This window comes from Homarus americanus, unplaced genomic scaffold (genome assembly GCF_018991925.1).
Source record: "Homarus americanus isolate GMGI-L3 unplaced genomic scaffold, GMGI_Hamer_2.0 scaffold34921, whole genome shotgun sequence".
Lineage (NCBI taxonomy): Eukaryota > Metazoa > Arthropoda > Malacostraca > Decapoda > Nephropidae > Homarus > Homarus americanus.
Window position 1 is genome coordinate 18,365,251 of NW_024741901.1, and position 19,217 is coordinate 18,384,467.

At 45.6% G+C, this 19,217-nt stretch overlaps 1 protein-coding gene across 1 annotated transcript in view; it reads right to left on the bottom strand.

The window, feature by feature from the left end:
* Positions 1-8,509: 8,509 nt before the first annotated feature.
* Positions 8,510-19,217, bottom strand: part of LOC121876293 (homeobox protein SIX3-like) — a 92,031-nt gene continuing 81,323 nt past the window's right edge. The window contains exon 2 of the mRNA XM_042381339.1: positions 8,510-9,702. Within this exon, the coding sequence (XP_042237273.1) occupies positions 9,027-9,702 (676 nt within the window). The 3' untranslated portion in view covers positions 8,510-9,026. The remainder of the gene's footprint in view (positions 9,703-19,217) is intronic.

The following is a 19,217-nucleotide window of genomic DNA, read 5'->3' on the forward strand; positions in this document are numbered from 1 at the left end:
TTGTTATTATGAGGGACACAGCCTTATACTCTGTTGTACATGTTGTTATTATGAGGGACACAGCCTTATACTCTGTTGTACATGTTGTTATTATGGGACACAGCCTTATACTCTGTTGTACATGTTGTTATTATGAGGGACACAGCCTTATACTCTGTTGTACATGTTGTTATTATGAGGGACACAGCCTTATACTCTGTTGTACATGTTGTTAGTATGAGGGACACAGCCTTATACTCTGTTGTTCATGTTAGTATGAGGGACACAGCCTATACTCTGTTGTACATGTTGTTAGTATGAGGACACAGCCTATATACTCTGTTGTACATGTTGTTAGTATGGGGACACAGCCTTATACTCTGTTGTACATGTTGTTATTATGAGGGACACAGCCTTATACTCTTGTTGTATTGTTAGTATGAGGACACAGCCTTATACTCTGTTGTACATGTTAGTTGAGGGACACAGCCTTATACTCTGTTGTACATGTTGTTAGTAGAGGGACACAGCCTTATACTCTGTTGTACATGTTGTTAGTATGAGGACACAGCCTTATACTCTGTTGTACATGTTGTTAGTATGAGGACACAGCCTTACTCTGTTGTACATGTTGTTAGTAGAGGGACACAGCCTTATACTCTGTTGTACATGTTGTTAGTATGAGGGACACAGCCTTATACTCTGTTGTACATGTTGTTAGTATGAGGACACAGCCTTATACTCTGTTTGTACATGTTGTTAGTATGAGGTTGGCCTTATACTCTGTTGTACATGTTGTTAGTATGAGGGACACAGCCTTATACTCTGTTGTACATGTTGTTAGTATGGGGACACAGCCTTATACTCTGTTGTACATGTTGTTGAGTATAGGGACACAGCCTTATACTCTGTTGTACATGTTGTTAGTATGGGGACACAGCCTTATACTCTGTTGTACATGTTGTTAGTATGAGGGACACAGCCTATACTCTGTTGTACATGTTGTTAGTATGAGGGACACAGCCTTATACTCTGTTGTACATGTTGTTAGTATGAGGGACACAGCCTTATACTCTGTTGTACATGTTGTTAGTATGAGGGACACAGCCTTATACTCTGTTGTACATGTTGTTAGTATGAGGGACACAGCCTTATACTCTGTGTACATGTTGTTAGTATCTCACAGCCTTATACCTGTTGTACCTGTTGTTAGTATGAGGGACACAGCCTTATACTCTGTTGTACATGTTGTTAGTATGACACAGCCTTATACTCTGTTGTACCTGTTGTTAGTATGACACAGCCTTATACTCTTTGTACATGTTGTTAGTATAGGACACATGTTGTTAGTATGTTGTACATGTTGTTAGTATGAGGGACACAGCCTTATACTCTGTTGTACATGTTGTTAGTATGAGGGACACAGCCTTATACTCTGTTGTACATGTTGTTAGTACGAGGGACACAGCCTTATACTCTGTTGTACATGTTGTTAGTATGAGGGACACAGCCTTATACTCTGTTGTACATGTTGTTAGTATGAGGGACACAGCCTTATACTCTGTTGTACATGTTGTTAGTATGAGGGACACAGCCTTATACTCTGTTGTACATGTTGTTAGTATGAGGGACACAGCCTTATACTCTGTTGTACATGTTGTTAGTATGAGGGACACAGCCTTATACTCTGTTGTACATGTTGTTAGTATGAGGGACACAGCCTTATACTCTGTTGTACATGTTGTTAGTATGAGGGACACAGCCTTATACTCTGTTGTACATGTTGTTAGTATGAGGGACACAGCCTTATACTCTGTTGTACATGTTGTTAGTATGAGGGACACAGCCTTATACTCTGTTGTACATGTTGTTAGTATGAGGGACACAGCCTTATACTCTGTTGTACATGTTGTTAGTATGAGGGACACATCCTATTATTACCGGCGGTGTACTGTGACATCACCAGCGGGTCGAGGTTGTTTGTATTACCCCTGTCTCCACATCTCACTTCCCGTCTATAAAAAGGAGACTACATTCGCCATCTTTTGTTTACTTTGTTTAAAGATCTATTCGCCATCTTTTGTTTACCTTATTTAAAGATCTATTCGCCATCTTGTTACTTACATTAAAGTTCTCCTCCTCCTCCTCCTCCTCCTCCTCCTCCTCCTCCTCCACCATCTCCTCCTCCTCCTCACTTCCGCCTCCCCCTGGACCACCATGCTTCAGGTATTCCTTGTGTGGTGGTCGTTGTTCAGCTGAGGGATTACTGGCACCAGGTGAGATAAGCCACAGGGCGCCACAAACACCTACACGCCTACCACCTGTGTGTGTGTGTCCTCCCAAGGTACGTACATACACGCACACACAGACATTCACCCAACACCTAGAACCTCATTCAGCATTATGAACACACTCACCCATCACCATACAGACATTTTAATCTCTCAACACCTCCACTATCCCACACCTGTACTGTTACCCTACACCTGTACTATCCCACACCTGTACTGTCACCCTACACCCGTATTGTCACCCTACACCTCCACTATCCCACACCTGTACTGTTACCCTAAACCTGTACTATCCCACACCTGTACTGTCAACCTACACCTGTACTGTAACCCTACACCTCCACTATCCCACACCTGTACTGTTACCCTAAACCTGTACTATCCCACACACCTGTACTGTCACCCTACACCCGTATTGTCCACCTCCACTATCCCACACCTGTACTGTTACCCTACACCTGTACTATCCCACACACTGTACTGTCACCCTACACCCGTACACCCGTCCACTATCCCACACCTGTACTGTCACCCTACACCTCCAATATCTCACACCCGTAATGTCACCCTACACACCTGTACTGTTACCCTACACCTGTACTATCCCACACCTGTACTGTCACCCTACACCCGTATTGTCACCCTACACCTCCACTATCCCACACCTGTACTGTCACCCTACACCTCCAATATCTCACACCCGTAATGTCACCCTACACCTTCACTATCCCACACCTGTACTGTCACCCTACACCCGTACTGTCACCCCACACCTCCACTATCCCACACCTGTACTGTCACCTTACACATACTCCACACCTGCTTCACCCCTCACTTCACACACTCAGAGCCCACATGTGTAATGTTACCCACACACACACACACACACACACACACACACACCTGTAGGGTACGTGTAATCTGAGCCCAAACACATCTGGTTCACAAGTGTCGAATAAGAGGGAAGTATTTATTCTCTCTGGCCATGTGTATGATACGTGACATCAGGACCACGAGGCTGACACCCTGGGCTGACTGCATCATGTTGTGTGAGTTACTTGACGTCAGGACCACGAGGTTGACACCCTGGGCTGACTGCATCATGTTGTGTGTGTTACTTGACGTCAGGACCACGAGGCTGACACCCTCGTCTGACTGCATCATGTTGTGTATGATACGTGACATCAGGACCACGAAGTTGACACCCTGGGCTGACTGCATCATGTTGTGTGTGTTACTTGACGTCAGGACCACGAGGCTGACACCCTGGGCTGACTGCATCATGTTGTGTGTGTTACTTGACGTCAGGACCACAAGGCTGACACCCTGGGCTGACTGCATCATGTTGTGTGAGTTACTTGACGTCAGACCACGAGGTTGACACCCTGGGCTGACTGCATCATGTTGTGTGTGTTACTTGACGTCAGGACCACGAGGCTGACACCCTGGGCTGACTGCATCATGTTGTGTGAGTTACTTGACGTCAGGACCACGAGGTTGACACCCTGGGCTGACTGCATCATGTTGTGTGTGTTACTGACGTCAGGACCACGAGGCTGACACCCTCGTCTGACTGCATCATGTTGTGTATGATACGTGACATCAGGACCACGAAGTTGACACCCTGGGCTGACTGCATCATGTTGTGTGTGTTACTTGACGTCAGGACCACGAGGCTGACACCCTGGGCTGACTGCATCATGTTGTGTGTGTTACTTGACGTCAGGACCACAAGGCTGACACCCTGGGCTGACTGCATCATGTTGTGTGTGTTACTTGACGTCAGGACCACAAGACTGACACCCTGGGCTGACTGCATCATGTTGTGTGTGTTACTTGACGTCAGGACCACAAGGCTGACACCCTGGGCTGACTGCATCATGTTGTGTGTGTTACTTGACGTCAGGACCACAAGGCTTACACCCTGGGCTGACTGCATCATGTTGTGTGTGTTACTTGACGTCAGGACCACAAGGCTGACACTTTGGGCTGACAGTATCATCCTGTGTATATTTGTATATTCGTTTTATTTATTAACTTATATTCCTTTGTTTCCTTCGTTTCTCATTTATTGGTTGACATTTTTACCTCCTTCCTTCCTTCCTTCCTTCCTTCCTTCCTTCCTTCAACGCGTCCGCTTATCAGGTGTCAGACGGAGGCTCGTTCTCTCACTGTCAGCACCTACACCTGTCAGCCCACGATGGGTCTGAGGTCACTTGTTTGGGCTGATAGATAGATAGATAGATAGATAGATAGATAGACTATTAGGTACAATAAAAGATAAGACAGACCAGTAGACGGATGGATAGACAGAGAAAATAGACAGACAGATGGATAGATGAATAGACAAACATACAGACAGTTGGATGGATAGACAGGCAGAGAGACACACATGTAGGTGGACAGAGAGACAGATAGATGGATAGAACAGACAGACAGACGGATAGATAAACGGATAGACAGGTAATTGGACAGACAGACAGGTAAATGGACAGACAGACTGCATATCATTTCCTCATCTCTAAGGTCAAGGATCAAGAGAGAATATAATGATTTGTTTTCAGGACAAAGTGTTATGTGTGTAGTTGGTGTTTGTGGTTGAGAGTACACCTTGTTTTGGGTTGCTGGAGTACTTGTTGTGGTTGTTGTGGTGGAAAGTTTGTGGTTGTTGTGGTGAATTGTGGTGTTTTTTTTTTTGGTGGTACGGTTGTGGTGGTAGTGATGGTGTGGTGTGGTGGTGTTTTGTGGTGTGTGTTTTGTGGTGTGATTGTGGTGGTAGTGATGGTGTGGGTGTGGTGGTGTGTTTGTGGTGTGGTTGTGGTGGTAGTGATGGTGTGGGTGTGGTGGTGTGGTGATGGGTGGGTGTGGTGGTGTGGTTGTGGTGTGGTTGTGGTGGTAGTGATGGTGTGGGTGTGGTGGTGTGTTTGTGTGGTAGTGATGGTGTGGTTGTGGTGGTAGTGATGGTGTGGGTGTGGTGGTGTGGTTGTGGTGTGGTTGTAGACGTCACCTCACGCTATCATTCTACCAGTTGCTGTTTATAACAACGACACCAACGACACTATTCTTGTTGTGGTCGTGAAGGCTCCATAAATGACTCATCTCTTGGGTGGTCTGTTGATTAATTAAAAAAGGTGAGGAGGGAAGTAAAATACACAGGTAAGACAGGTGAGTTTTTATTAACACCTAAGGCAGTTTGTCATGCGATAGTCGGGCTAACATTAGCTGTCTTCAGTAGGAAACGCTCGAAGCTGAGGAGGTCAGCGTCGTCTGCACACGAGTAGAAAATGTTAGTAATCTGTGGAATTACAACAGGTAACGGAGGGAGGGGGGTGCCAGTGCCAATCACGAGAAAATGCGTGCCAAATCAGCGGGGGAATGACGGCATTCAAGTGGAGTTGGGGGACTCAACCACTGTTATCCTCTTTTCCTCATTTCCCTCTTACCTGCCCCAGGTGAGCCAGACAGGTCATGTGTCAACACGCGACCTGCCCATCACCACCGAGCTCACCTCTGTAATGTAATGTTTTTGCTCGCGGCTCATCTTGTGCACCAACGTTCACATATATTTATTCTGGTTGTGTTTGTGACAAATAACATCAAGTGACCCACCAGTGTCAACTTAAAGGCACGCGTTGTCAGGTCTTTGGCACTCACATAAATAATGACATAAAACTGTGATACAAAAAACAGCTGTGAGTCTGGAGGCGTAGAGCGTCGCCTGGCGTGACTGTGGTTCCCAGAGGCTCCTACCATCAACATTTCTTCCCAGCTGAGCGACGTAAAAACTCATCTACCTGTTCACATAAGTTAAGACACAAAGATGGTCAAATGGCGTAAAGCTGCACTGTGACTCTACTGTTTCTCTCATCTCACCTCCAAGGAAATCTGACGTTACTGTAGGAGTCTCTGAGAACCGTCTGACCACCGGCTCTTCAACATGAACCAAGGCGGCAGTGTCTCCACCTGCCAGGGACGTTTATCATTGGGTTTTAAGTAGAGGATATGACCTGAGTTCCCAGCCAATGGGATGATCCAGCCACCATCACTGTACACTACAACACACGTTACGGTCACCACCTCGAGTATTACCTTGAACCTCGAGTATTACCTTGAACCTCGAGTATTACCTTGAACCTCGAGTATTACCTTGAACCTCGAATATTACCCTGACCCTTGAGTACCCTAACCCTCGAGTGTTACCTTGAAACTTGAGTACTACCTTGAACCTCGGTACTACTACCCTGACCCTCGAGTACTATTACTCTGGACCTCGAGTAGTACTCGCAACCTCGAGTATTATCCTGGACCTCGAGTAATTCTACCCAGGACCTTGAGTACCAGCCTTGAGCTCGAGTTCTTCTACCCTGAACTTCGAGTACTACCCTGGACCTCAAGTATTACCCTGGACCTCAAGTATTATTGTTGGGTCGGGGTTCCTACCAGCCTTGGTCCTGCTGCTTCGTATATGACTAGAATTTTAAGTATAAGACCAATATTGCCTCGGTGTTTCGGACCATTACCTCTTGAGTATTGGAGCTACCTGTATTTTGGACCAGTGTCAGTTGAGTACTTAAATTTTGGACCAGTGTCAGTTGAGTACTTAAATTTTGGACCAGTGTCAGTTGAGTACTTAAATTTTGGACCAGTGTCAGTTGAGTACTTAAGTTTTGGACCAGTGTCAGTTGAGTACTTAAATTTTGGACCAGTGTCAGTTGAGTACTTAAGTTTTGGACCAGTGTCAGTTGAGTACTTAAATTTTGGACCAGTGTCAGTTGAGTACTTAAATTTTGGACCAGTGTCTGTTGAGTACTTAAGTTTTGGACCAGTGTCTGTTGAGTACTTAAGTTTTGGACCAGTGTCAGTTGAGTACTTAAATTTTGGACCAGTGTCAGTTGAGTACCTATAATGTGTACTAATCACTTAATGTTTTGTATCCATGTCTCTGTTTACCTCTCAATTAACACTCCTCTCTCACTCACCTGCTATTTAACACAGGTAGGTTAATAGTCACAGGTAGGTGGTGACTAAGATGGGTGCCGTAAAGTGCCAAGATGAGAGGAGAGGTGTGCCTAGCTGCTCAAGGTCCTATGTTTTTGTTTATACATATGTAAAGTCACAGTTTCTTACAATGAACAATATCTTTCATTTCTTCCTTCTTTAGTTTGACTTTGTTCTCTCCTTTGTTTTTATTATTGATTCTGTTGTTATTCCGAAAATTATTACTGATTATTGCTATTATTTTCCTATTATCGTGTTATTTGTCTCTGGTGTTTGTTATGGGGATAAAAATTGTCGTTTATTGTATGGTGTTTGAAGACAAGCTGGAACCAAATCAGGTGTGAGTGTTTCCAGCAGGTGTAGGTGCTGGAACTAACACCACTCCAGCCGGTGTAGGTGCTGGAACTAACACCACTCCAGCAGGTGTAGGTGCTGGAACTAACACCACTCCAGCCGGTGTAGGTGCTGGAACTAACACCACTCCAGCAGGTGTAGGTGCTGGAACTAACACCACTGCAGCAGGTGTAGGTGCTGGAACTAACACCACTCCAGCAGGTGTAGGTGCTGGAACTAACACCACTCCAGCAGGTGTAGGTGCTGGAACTAACACCACTCCAGCAAGTGTAGGTGCTGGAACTAACACCACTCCAGCAGGTGTAGGTGCTGGAACTAACACCACTCCAGCAGGTGTAGGTGCTGGAACTAACACCACTCCAGCAGGTGTAGGTGCTGGAACTAACACCACTCCAGCGGGTGTAGGTGCTGGAACTAACACCACTCCAGCAGGTGTAGGTGCTGAAACTAACACCACTCTAGCAGGTGTAATAATTCACCTTCTTAAAGCCAAGATCAGGTGTGTCTACGCATCGTGTAAGGAACAGGTGTGTGTTTTCTTAATTACTGGTCAGGGGCCCCAATCTTAAATTTAATGGTTCACAATCCTAAAAGACCCCAGTCCTAATGGGCCCCAGTACCAAGTGGCCCCCAATCCTAATGGTTAGGTTTAATTAAAGGGGGGTAGATAAGGACCAATTAAGGCTGTGACCTATTAGTACTGACCTCCCCTGACCTGTAACTTGTTGACATCGCCTGGGATCGTAAGTTTCACCATACAAATGAGTGTTTTTATTTTTATTACAGATAATAAAATAGCTAAACTATGCTATGCTATACTACATCGCTTTTAGAGATTCCGGACACGTATTAGCACTGTGTTTGACGTCTATCATAATACTCCTCCGTTATGTACAGTATTTTATTGGTAATTAAAAGTTAGGCAACATAGATTAAAAGTTTCACACTCACGAAATTAATCAATAATAACAGACCTCGTGAACCAAAGTGGTGTCTCAAGGCCGTGTTTATTGTCTTATGTACAGTAATTAATTCCACTAGTTTGCCATTAGTATGTAAATTGTGCATGTGCAGTCTAACTCTCTCTCTCAAGACTAACCCAGACAACATACACGTAAAGGAATTGTTCTTTGTACAGAAATACATTTATGTACAGGATAGATTACTATATTACATTATATAATGATGATATGATTCTTGAATAAAAATCTTAACTATTTACGAGTGTCGTATCTCTGGTCCTCTTACCATGGGTTATTGAGTGACTTGAGGTGAGCAGTTCTCACTTTGGGATAAAAACTCTCTCACTTGAGTATACAACAGAGTGCCTCATGCCTTTACAACCTCTTGGCCATCACACTTTATCACATAGATTCAAGTCCAGTCGTATACAGGAGACTCCCTCTACGTCTCTTCTTTCTGTTTTGGCTGCAACCTGATTGGCTGAAAGGCGCCTGCCGCGGAGAGAAAATGGCGATCTGTGATTGGTCCCATTGGAGACAGTGTGAAAGGCCGCTTTGTCATTGGCTGCATGGATGAGTAACCAAAGACGTGTCGCTCGGGGATTGGTCGGATGGGTGTGACGTAGTGGTCGGAAGGTGACGCTGGTCTCTTGTGAGAGGACACGAGGGAGGCGATGGTGAGCGCCGGAGCCAAGGCCTGAAGAGATGTCGGGATGCTGGGCGTCTCGGACAGCAGCGACTTGGAGGTCTCATGGTCATCCTTGAGGTCGTCCTTGAGGTCTGGAGATTCTCGCTCGTGGTTCTTTATCTGATCCTTCATGGGGGAGGATAGGATAGGAGGTCGAGGAGACCCAGGAGACTTGGAGTCGAGGGCTAGAGGAAGACTACTGGAGGTGGCGTGGACGCCTGAGGGCGAGGTCACCGTGTGAGAGCCAGAGGTTGGGAGTGGAGGTGGAGACCGGGCGTCCAGCGACACGTCGTCCTCGGAGATGTCATCCTCGAAGGTGTTAGGAGAGCCAGGATTGATGAGATCCTCCTCGTCATCGTCCTCGAGTGGAGAGCGAGTGTCGGTGTCCCGTCGAGAGGGAGGTATGCCTGTAGCCCCGAACTGATGCATCCTGTAGGAGGAGAGACGGGGTGTGGTCATTATATTGACGTCACTACCATCAACAATATCCTTAACATCATTCTTAAACAATGACATTATTAACATCCTTAAACATTGACATCATTAACATCAACATTGTTAACATCATCATCATCATCATCAACAACAACAAGAACATTTCAGCAGGGACAAAAATAACAAGAAAGAATAAAGGAAAGGAAAAATGAGCGAGAGAGGACAAAGAAACGGCAAGAAAGAAGCCAGGAATAACTGATGCAGGCGGCAATGATTATATTATCGGAGGTCAGGTGAGAGAGAATAGAAAGAGGATTGATCTATACAGGAAGTGAGAGAATGTCTTTATGTTTTATGTCTTATGCATCATCTTCCTCTTCTCTGTTCTCCTTCTTTATCACTTCGAGGCTCATGGAGTTGGAGGAGATACTCTAAAATGGATTAGGGCGTGGTTACAGGACAGCGAGTAAGCATTAACGGCACTAAATCCGATTGGAGTGACGTCACTAGTGGATTACCCCAAGGGTCAGTACTTGGACCATTACTATTTATTATATACATAAACAACATAGATATCGGCGTAGACAGCAACATAAGTAAATTTGCTGATGACACTGAAATAGGGCATGTAATTAAATCTGACGAGGACACCACAAAACGACAGGAAGATCTAAAGAAATTTTTGCACATGGTCTGAAAATTGGCAGACGAAATTTAATGTGGACAAATGTAAAATACTTAGTCTAGGAGATATCAGATGAACAACGTTGCTATATGAAAATACGACTGTGAGAAAGATTTAGGACTAATGATATGCAGGAATCTTAAACAAAGTAAACACTGTGTATCTGCTCGAAACAAGGCTAACAAAGTACTTAAGTTCATACAAAAGAGTGTTAGTTACAAGACTAGCAAGGTCAACCTAAAACTATATTTTGCGCTTGTGAGACCTCACGTGGATTACGCAGGTCACTTCTGGTCACCTTGAGTACAGAAGGTTAAAGCATCTTAATTTGCACTCCCTCGAGAGACGTAGAGTGAGGGGCGATATGAGCGAGGTATATAAATGAAAGTCAGGGTTAAACAAAGGTGATATAACAAAGGTACTCAAACTAGCCAACCAGGAGCGAACTCGTAGCAATGGTTTTAAATTAGACAAATTTTGATTTAGGCGCGAAATAGGTAAACATTGGTTTGGAAATAGAGTAGTGGATGAGTGGAACAAATTACCAAACATCATCATTAACTGGAATACGCTGGATAGCTTCAAACATAGGTTGGGTGGATATATGAGCGATAGGGGTTGGCTCAGTATGGGGCAATAGACCCGCTGCAGTTTCCTCCATTCTTATGTTCATGTTAGCTGCTGCTTCTTTTTTCATGCATCTCTACGTCTTCCCAGATTCTGTCTGCCTGTCTCTCTCTTCTCTTGTTCTCTTTTATTTTTCAGTCTCTCTTCCTTTTCTCGCCTGTGATCTCTTGCTCGTATTCTTCTCCTCCCTCCCCTGCCCCCCCCCCCATTATCTATCTTCTCCTCTCCCCTCCCCATCACCCCCACGCCCTCCTCCCCATCACGCCCACGTACCCTCCTCCCCATCACCCCACCTCCCCATCACCCCCACCTCCCATCACCCCCACGTACCCTCCTCCTCATCACCCCCACGTATCTCCTCCCATCACCCCATGCCCTCCTCCCCATCACCCCACGCCCTCCCTCCCCCCATCACCCCCACGCCTTCTCCTCCCCATCACCCCACGTGCCCCCCTCCCCCATCACCCCCACCCCTCCCATCACCCCCACGTACCTCCTCCTCCCATCACTCCCATGCCCTCCCCATCACCCCCACCACCCTCCCCATCACCTCCTCCCCCCCACCCTCCTCCCCATCACCCCACGCCCTCCCTCTCCCCATCACCCCATGCCCTCCTCCCCATCACCCCCCCCTCCCCTCCCCATCACCCCCACGCCCTCCCCCCATCACCCACACCCTCCCTCCCATCACCCCCACGTACCCTCCCTCCCCATCACCCCACGTACCCTCCTCCCCATCACCCCACGTCCCCCCACTCCCCATCACCCCCACGCACCTTCTCCTCCCCATCACCCCCACGTCCCTCCCCATCACCCCACACCCCTCCCCATCACCCCCACGTACCCTCCTCCCCATCTCCTCCCCATCACCCCCACGTACCCTCCCTCCCCATCACCACCACGCCCTCCCTCCCCATCACCCCCACATACCACCGTCCCTAAGGTCCTTGAGGCGACGGTGGATAACATCATAAATATTAGAATATGACCTGCCCCCCCCTCACTGTCTCCCCTGTCTGTCACCCTTCCTCCTTTCTCCCCTCCCTTCCTCACCGTCTCTCTTGCCTGTCACCCCCTCCCTCACCTACCTCCCTGCGTGTCACCATTCCCCTTTATCCCCTCTCCCTTCACCGTCTCCACCGTCACCCCCCATGCCTGTCACCCCCCCCTCACCGTCCCTCCCTGCCTGTCCCCCCCCCCCATCACCGGGCCAACATTCACGCCATGTTGACCCAAGACGCCGCCACAAAAAGGCCAAACATAAGCTGACACAGGCGAGGGAAAGCTGAGCAAATATGTTGACCCAAGACGCCGCCACAAAAAGGCCAAACATAAGCTGACACAGGCGAGGGAAAGCTGAGCAAATACGTGTTTCACCGCCTCTAGCGCGATCCTCAATCAACCATCATCATCATCATCATCATCCTCCTCATCATCATCATTATCATCATCATCATCATCATCATCATCATCATCATGTGTCTTCATCATCATCATCATTATCTACGGCACGGCGAGCGACATAGCGAGTGACTTGATGAAGGATCTAGCGAACAAACCTGGCGAGGAGAGGAGACAGTACCGAGTTATTCTCCTCTCTCTCTCTCTCTCTCTCTCTTCTCTCTCTCTCTCTCTCTCTCTCTCTCTCTCTCTCTCTCTCTCTCTCTCTCTCAGCACCCTGACAACGTGCGTTTTAGCGGTCGATGATAATATTTGCCTAAGTAATTCGTGCGTTCTAGCGGACAGGTCAGGTGCTGCCACAAAACCCCTCCCCTTCACCTCTCCTCCCCCTCACCTCTCCTCCCCCTCACCACTCCTTCCCTTCATCCATCCTCCCCCTCGCCCCCTTCCCCCCACCCCCTTCCCGCTAACCCCCTCAGGGGATAATGGATTCCCTGTTGTTGGTGGACGAACGATATGATTATGGATTCTCTCTTGTTACTACACGAACGATAATGGATTCTCTCTCGCTGCTGGACGAACGGTAAGAGAGTGGAGCCTCTGTGTGTGGTGCGCGGGGGAGAAACACTGTGATGCTGGATTATTGGTTGTTTGATACCACAGATGTAAGTATGGATTCTCTCTTGATTTTGGACGAACGATTTGATAATGAAAAAAAATTGAAGGAAGATCCCAGAGTCCGTTTTCCCTTTTTAGAGGCAGTGCGGATACAGTGTACAGTAGACGTGACCTATTCTTTCGGTATTTTACACTGTACTCTACCTCCTTCACTTCCCCATCTGTAAAGTTATACGCCTCTTCACATCTGGGTGTACTAGGCTCGACCCCAGTTAAGGACGGGAGATGAGTGTTGTAACCCACTCGGCCACCGCACCTTTGATGTTGTTCAGTGTTTTGTGATTAGTAATACTGTATAATGATAGATTGATGGTCTTCAAATGGCCTCTTGTTGATTCCTGACTGATGACCTCTGACCCACTGTGACCTCGGACCTCTAACCCATGGTGACCTCTGACCTCTAACCCACGGTGACCTCTGACCCACGCTGACCTCTGACCTCTAACCCATGGTGACCTCTGACCTCTAACCCACGGTGACCTCTGATCTCTAACCCATGGTGACCTCTGACCTCTAACCCATGGTGACTTCTGAACGCTAACCCACAGTGACCTCTGATCCACGGTGACCTCGGACATCTAACCCACGGTGACCTCTGACCTTTGGTGCCTCGGGGAGTAATACTGTACTTATAAATCAGACGTAAAGAGAAAGGTAGATTGATTCGCTTGTGAGTGGAATGGTGTTTATCGAATACATATTAGTTATGTTGTAAATAAATTAGTTAATGATTTGCTGTGTTCTAGTAGATTAATTATGGATTAGTTGTGATGTAGAAAATTAGTTATGAATTAATTGTGTTCGTAGATTAGTTATGGATTAGTTACGGTAGTTAATGGTAAGTATTCATTATACCAGCTTGTGTGAAGGAGTGATAACGCTTTCTATATACAGTAATCTATTTGACAAAAACTGATAGATCTGAGGGGTCGGGGTGAAGGGGGGGGGGTAGAGGGGTACACCGAAGAGCACAACAACCCCCCCCCTCCCCCCACCAGCGGCAAAAATCAAATTTCCTCCCGTAAAACTTGTTTGAGCCTTTCCCAGACACCAGGTGGGATAAACAGGTGCTTCTCCTTCCCTACCACCCATCCACTCACCCATCCACTCACCCATCCACGTCCACACCCCAAACAAACCTTCTCTAGTCTACCTTGACCTAATTTAAACTAATTTAACTCACTCTAACATAACCTAACCTAACCTAAGCTCGAACCTAACTTAACCTAACCTATCCTAACCTAACCTCGAACCAAACCTAACCTAACTTAAATCTTAATCTAACCTGGGTTCATTCGGACCTGACCTAGTCTAGCCATCTTGATTGGATCCTATAAGGTAGTATCTGTAGGTAGTAGACAGCTACCAAACAGGGAGGTCCTACCGCCTGGGAAGATATTGGCAGCATAATGTGTTGTCTAATGGTAGACCCTGCTGCCATATGGCATCACGAAAATTGTGACCAAGTCCCAGGTTGCTGATCTGACTTTCTGCCTCATTTACACACAATTGCAGGGTCTCACTTGTTTCTCTTAATATTGACAACACAACACACATATATTGTTTCTCACTTTTGATCTTTTTTTTCATTTTTGTATTTCTTTATTATTATTATTATTATTATTATTATTATTATTATTATTATTATTATTATTATTATTATTATTAATATTATTATTATTATTATTATTATTATTATTATTATTATTATTATTATTATTATTATTATTATTATTATTATTATTACATCTTCGCCCCCCAGGCCCCGATGTGGGTCAGTGACCTGTGCTCTGGTGGGCTGGTCCCTGTAAAAAAAAAATTAAGAATCTTTAGGGGATGGGGCATTTAAAGTTACTCACTGAGGCACATGGTCAGACCACAGGCACGGGCAGGCACGTAATACAGCAATAGAGAGAGACGTTGTTTATATAGATGAGAGAAAGTGAGACATTGTTTATATATAGATGAGAGAGTGAGACATTGTTTATATATAGATGAGAGAAAAAAAGCCCACAGTCGTTGTAAGTGGAGAGAGAGAGTTGGGAATACCTGAGTAATGTTTGGTTACTGTCCCTCCCTCTCTTACACACACACACACACACACACACACACACACACAGGGTCACCGCTCTTACTCGGGTTGTTTACGGGGGTGGGGGGGGGTTGGCCAGGGTGATTGGTGTCCCGTCAATCTCTTTAACTGCCGGGAAGGTGATTACAGTATTAGAATTTACCAGTATAGCGAAGGTAGAGGTTTGGAAGAGAAGAAGAAGCAGAAATGGATAAAAATACCGAGGAGAGTATTTTTCTTTATTCTCTCTCTCTCTCTCTCTCTCTCTCTCTCTCTCTCTGGCAACATGGTGTGGCCGTCCCTCAAGTGGAACACGAGATCAATGGTTGTTATCTCTCCTGGAACAAGAGACTGTCTCACCTCCGTCTTCCCTCCTCCTCCTCCTCCTCCTCCTCCTCCTCCTCCTCCTCTTCCCGTCTTCCTCCTCATTTTCTCCCTAATTCCTTCTTCCTTCGTTTTTCCGCTCTCTCTTCCTCTCCTCCAAGTCAACAAATTTATTTATTTTTTTCTGTTTTTCTTCTCAATTCTTAAGAGGGGGAGAAGGTGGAGGAGGAAAGGATAGAAGAAGGGGGGAGGTGGAGGAGGAAGAAGTAACAAGAGGGGGAGGGGAAATGGAGGAGGAAGAAGAATAAAGGGGAGGAGGAGGAATGAGGGAGAGGAAGATGGAAATGGTGAAGAGAAAAAAGGGGAATGGGAAAGAGAGAGAAGGAGAATAACACACACACACACACACACACACACACACACACACACAGCAAACATACACACACAGCAAACATACCACACACACACACACACACACACACACACACACACAGGGAGAAACTTACACATTCCTCTCTGTTTCCAAGAATCTAACCGACAAATTCCCGACATCATTACGCCGAGATTAGTGATCGGTCGTCCAGAAACCTGACCGACCTCCAACTGTGGGGGGTCCTCAGTCGTGCCTCTTAGTGTGTGTGTGTGTGTGTGTGTGTACTGTTAACACACACTTCTACTACTACCACCACACACACACACACACACACACACACACACACACACACACAAAGATACATAATAAGCACATATGACAACATAACCACCTCCCCAAACTACATAAAACAAGACCCCCATATATGACCCAGAAACGAGGAGGAAATACGGACGATAAAGACACGTAATTAAAATACTATTCTAGGACACGTGTTTACCCACTAAGTCAGATAATACGGGAGATTTACACACACACACACACACACACACACACACACACACACACACACACACACACATAGTTACTCCAAACACAGACAAACTCGGCGGAAAAATAAGGGTGTGTGATGGGTGGGAGGGGAGGAGGAGGAGGTTCAGGACGACGTGTCACCCAGGAGTCTATTGTCTGTGTCTTGGGTTTAATTCTAGTGAGGCGAGGGAGGGAGGAGGGAGGTGACGCCCTGAACAACACAGTCACTAGGGAGATTTTAGCAGAGACCAGGAAGTTGGGGAGAGAGTGGGTGGGGAGATATGCTAGCGGAGGGGGTGGTGGTGATGGGAGTTTATGTCGTAGTTAGAAAGAAGAAGGAAGATTGACGGCTGGGGGTGGCTCTCACTTCCTGTATTTATTGTGGTATTTGAAGAACTAGCTGTCGTTACTTATAAATAGGGTGCGTGTGGTGGCCGAGTGGATAGAACACTCGCCTTCTTTCTTAAGATCGTTGGTTTAATCCCCTGGAACCTCCGATCCACCTAGCTGTAAATGGGTACCTAACTCTACAGATGAGGAAATGAAGGTGGTCGAGTGCAGTGCCGATCACAGTGCCTCTTTTTGTCCCGAAGACTTGGTTTATATTGTGTGTGTGTTGTGTTGTCATTACCACTAACGGTGTATCATGTCTTTGAAACCCATATCATACACTTATACTTTACACCTACATCATACACTTATACTTTACACCTACATCATACACTTATACTTTACACCTACATCATACACTTATACTTTACACCTACATCATACACTTATACTTTACACCTACATCATACACTTATACTTTACACCTACATCATACACTTATACTTTACACCTACATCATACACTTATACTTTACACCTACATCATACACTTATACTTTACACCTACATCATACACTTATACTTTACACCTACATCATACACTTATACTTTACACCTACATCATACACTTATACTTTACACCTACATCATACACTTATACAGTAATAAATGAAGAGCGAGACCAGAATGTGAGTAATACAGAAGGAATTCTTGATCTCACTTCAATAAATACTTCTCTAGTGGAGGACAAAACACACACACACACACACACACACACACACACACACACACACACACACACACACACACACACACACACACACACACACACACACACACACACACACACAAAAACACATCGATTTCGCAACTAATAGGATCCCTTGACCCGTGTGCTGTTGAGTCTCCTTCGGGACGCTGATACACAAAGCCTCACTAAGCTCCTACAGGATTCCTAACGGGGTGGAAACAAGCAGATAGTCTTGTGTGGCGTGATGTTCCTGGTGGACCCCAAGCAAGAGAGGAAAATCTTTGCCATTACGTCAATCTTTAAGACGTTTTTAGTTAAGCTTTGGGATTTTTTTTTATAGTGTGTGTGTGTGTGAGAGAGAGAGAGAGAGTATCTAGGCTCCGGCATTGTACAGTATATAAGGACCTGCCGGTTTCATATCTCCACTGAAGGAACACATTCATGCGACATTTTCTTTATGGCTGGCACTACATGGTAACGCCGGGAATGATCTGCGTTTTATCGTGAATTGGCGGCGTCGGGCAAGGTGAGGCTAAGGTTGGTGTCCTGCGGTGTTTGGAGGAGAAGGTAGATCAATTATATATATATTTTTTAAGTTGTTATATATGAAGTGGATTTATTGTTTATTTATTTATTTATTTTTCTGATTTAGGGAAATGTAATTCGTCGTTTATTACTCTCTCTCTCTCTCTCTCTCTCTCTCTCTCTCTCTCTCTCTCTCATTTTTGTCTGCCTTTGTCTCCTCTTCTTTCTTTTGTCTCTTTGGCTGTCTTCTTTTTTCTTTCTCTTCTTATTCTTCTTTACCCCGTGCCCTCCCCCTTCTCTCTCTCTCTCCAGGAAATTCGATTTAGGTGTAGGAAGTTAGCCCTTGATCTCGAAACTCCTGCAGAAGGAAGAGGAGTAGTTGGAGGAGGAGGAGGAAGAGGTACTGACGCCAAAAGACATTACCAAAAGTTACCATCTTATAACCTGTAACTCCTGAAGGTGGTAATATCCTACAGCATCCTGAAGGTGGTAATATCCTGCAGCATCCTGACGTTAAGATCTCTCTCTCTCTCGCTCTCTCTCTCATACTCAAATAAATGACATTAAATATTGTATTCATGTACGTGTGTGTGTGTGTGTGTGTGTGTGTGTGTGTGTGTGTGTGTGTGTCAGAGGTCAAGGTCACCACTAGAGACACACGTGCCCCCCCCCCCCTAAAAGACGAACCAATCCACTGGAAGCGTTACTGTCGATTGGAGATATTTGAGTCGAAAAGTCGCACGTACAGGTAAAAGACTCAACAGCCTAATTGGAGGTAGAGTTGAGTCTTCATACCTGGTCAAAGATGTATCACACACAGGTGGGTCCCTTTGTCGACTCTGAAGAACAATACTAGTGTTTACTTTTCTATTTAATTTGTAAATATTAGTTCAGGAATATCAGATAAACGAGCGAGTCGAAAATCTGAAAATTAATATTGAAAGGAAAATTGGATTTGTGGACTTTTCCGAGGTTTATTTTTTTATATTTTTTTTTAAGTGACAGAAAGAAATGGGAAGGAAATATGAATGAGATTTATTGGTTTTGTTTTGTTAATAAATAAAAACAGGTACAGATCCAGTCCTTTGTACACGTTGGATACAGTGAGAGATGGGATGGAGAGACACTGGTAGCACCTTCTCACACAACCCCTGCTACTATCTCTCTGTCTCTCTATCCGGCTATCTCTAGGTGCCTGGTGTTTCAATCTCGTCC